This window comes from Vespa velutina, chromosome 2, assembly GCF_912470025.1.
Source record: "Vespa velutina chromosome 2, iVesVel2.1, whole genome shotgun sequence".
NCBI classification, from domain to species: Eukaryota; Metazoa; Arthropoda; class Insecta; order Hymenoptera; family Vespidae; genus Vespa; species Vespa velutina.
Genome location: NC_062189.1, coordinates 9,715,189 through 9,717,335, shown reverse-complemented (window position 1 = coordinate 9,717,335; position 2,147 = coordinate 9,715,189). Strand labels below are relative to the sequence as shown.

Sequence of the window (2,147 nt, the reverse complement as noted above, 5' to 3'; positions counted from 1 at the left end):
TTGTTGGATTAATACATTTTTTATTGTAAATTTTATAAATTACATATTTACAACCAAATTATTTTTTATATATTTAAGCTTGCAATACTGGTCTTTCGTGTTTACCTTCTAAAGAGTCATTTACAGCTGAATAACCTGTGCCACCCTGTAAAATTAAAAATAACAGTTAAAAATATAAACATTCTATGTATTTTTAATAAATCTGTGCATATTACTCTTTGTAGACATATAATATCTGCTTCTGTTAATTTTGAACCATCCAATGGATTAATCCATTCCTTTTTTATTATTTTTTCAACACACTCCATTGTGATAACATGACCACTAAAAGTTTATTTATTATTGTATTTGTATATACTATATCTATTTAATTTTATTTTATAATATCTATATGATTTAACTTACGTTGTTTTAATTACTGCACAAGGAACACTATTACTCAAAATATCATGAGTAATAGGACACATATATCGTGCTTGTTTTACTATAAGTGACTTGTTATCATCTGGATCTTTAACTTCAGTAAATTTAACAGAAATAAGGTCATTTAGTTTCAAAGGTTTACCACTGAGAGGACAATAAACTGTTTTATTAGGCTTTTGTAATTTTATTTTTTTTGCTTCGGGTGTTTTAGAAGGAATCCAGAAACTAGGTAATGCTTTATCTTTTCCGTTGCTCATATTTGAAACCGACGTATTTGATTGATTTGTTTTGGATTTGGTCCTTGAAACAATATTTTTTTCACTTTTTAAAAAGTTTTGCAATTTTAATAGCTCCTCGTTTACAGTTCGTTCATGTAACTCCTCCTATAATTAAAAATAGAGAAAAAGAAGCAAAATATTATGACATTTATATTCATTCGATATTTTATATTAGTTCAAATAATTTGCAGCTTACCTCTTCCTTATGTTTCTGTTTTTCATATTCTTTTAATTTTCTACCATATTCTCTTTTCTTCGTTAGAATATACTCTAATATCGCTTCTTTATCAAAGAGATAACCATCTTTTCTATAAAATATAGGATCGATAAAAACATTGATGAAAATAAAGAATTTTTTAGCAGAGGATAGTAAATAATAAATAATATATACGTTACTACAGGTTCTCTACAAGGTTGTAAAGTAAGGCAACAACAATCAAAATCCTTTACAGAATCTTTCCCAACTCTTTGTGTATTGGTACCGTAACCTGAAGCACTTGCATCTTTTTTCTTCTCGTGATAAGTATAAACAGCGCCAGCAGTACAATTTCTCGCGTGTCTCGTCATTATTTTAGTTAATTTTTTCTTGATTGTGAGCTTTTTACTGAACTATTAAATGCGAAAATTCGAATTTATTTAATATGCACTCATATACTTGAATCTTTTTGCATGAGTTTATATGAAGATAAATCTATACGAATCACAACAAACTAATTGGATAAATTTGTCCTATTTATAATTAACGGAAGCGTACATCACATCTGCCCACTATATCTCGTTCAACTAGTGCGTTACCTCAGCAACTAATACGGTGAAAATAAAAACTAGAAAAGGTTAGTTAGGGAAATACTACCCCTCCTTCTCTCGATTTTATCGTTTGGTGTATCATTTAGTATCTATATTCGTATAGATTAGCTGTAACCACTGTACTGTTAGTGCGCTAGTATCGAAGAACTAAATTGACATTAGACAACAGAGTTTTCAGATCAACTTGAATGATGTCAATAATATGTATTCCGTACAGTAACAAACATATTTCGTAATAGTTGAAAACATAAGTATCCTATTAAGGTTGATTCAACTTTTCAGTTAAATTCAGTTCAATTTCCTTTCCGTCATTTTAGTTATATTTCAGTTTCAATTATTGGTATTCACATATGTCAGTTCAATATACTGTTAAATAGATAGTGCAGATCTTAATCTGTAGATTTTAAAAAGTCTTACTAAGAATATCCCGTATTTTAACAGAAAAGAATTAAATGGTTCGAAAGTATTAGGTGGATCGGAAAGTAATGTCGCTTTCTTAAATTAAATTCAAACGAATAAATTTTTAACAAGTTTTTATTTTTAATCACAATCAAATATCGACATGCACAGAAACGACATTACTTTCCGGTCCACATAATAGTAACTAACATATGAATTAAATACTTATGACTGAAGGAC

The 2,147-nt window shown here is 28.3% G+C and overlaps 1 protein-coding gene across 1 annotated transcript; it reads right to left on the bottom strand.

Annotated features, from left to right (window-relative positions):
• On the bottom strand, positions 1–1,596 carry LOC124947131 (nitric oxide synthase-interacting protein homolog). The gene is made up of 5 exons (XM_047488856.1): positions 1,093–1,596; positions 898–1,009; positions 406–806; positions 216–324; positions 1–145 (listed from the first exon to the last, which is right to left on the bottom strand). Exons 1-5 carry the CDS (start codon positions 1,266–1,268, stop codon positions 74–76), a joined length of 870 nt encoding a protein of 289 aa, XP_047344812.1. The 5' UTR covers positions 1,269–1,596; the 3' UTR covers positions 1–73.
• Between the last annotated feature and the right edge of the window lie 551 nt (positions 1,597–2,147).

Excerpts from the sequence above, each read along its gene's own strand:
- LOC124947131 (XM_047488856.1), bottom strand. The coding sequence starts at position 1,268 with ATGACGAGACACGCGAGAAATTGTACTGCTGGCGCTGTTTATACTTAT. Across the intron at positions 325-405 it reads TGTGCAGTAATTAAAACAAC|TGGTCATGTTATCACAATGG; the intron begins GTAAGTTAAATC and ends ATAAACTTTTAG. Across the intron at positions 146-215 it reads ATATTATATGTCTACAAAGA|GGTGGCACAGGTTATTCAGC; the intron begins GTAATATGCACA and ends TTAATTTTACAG.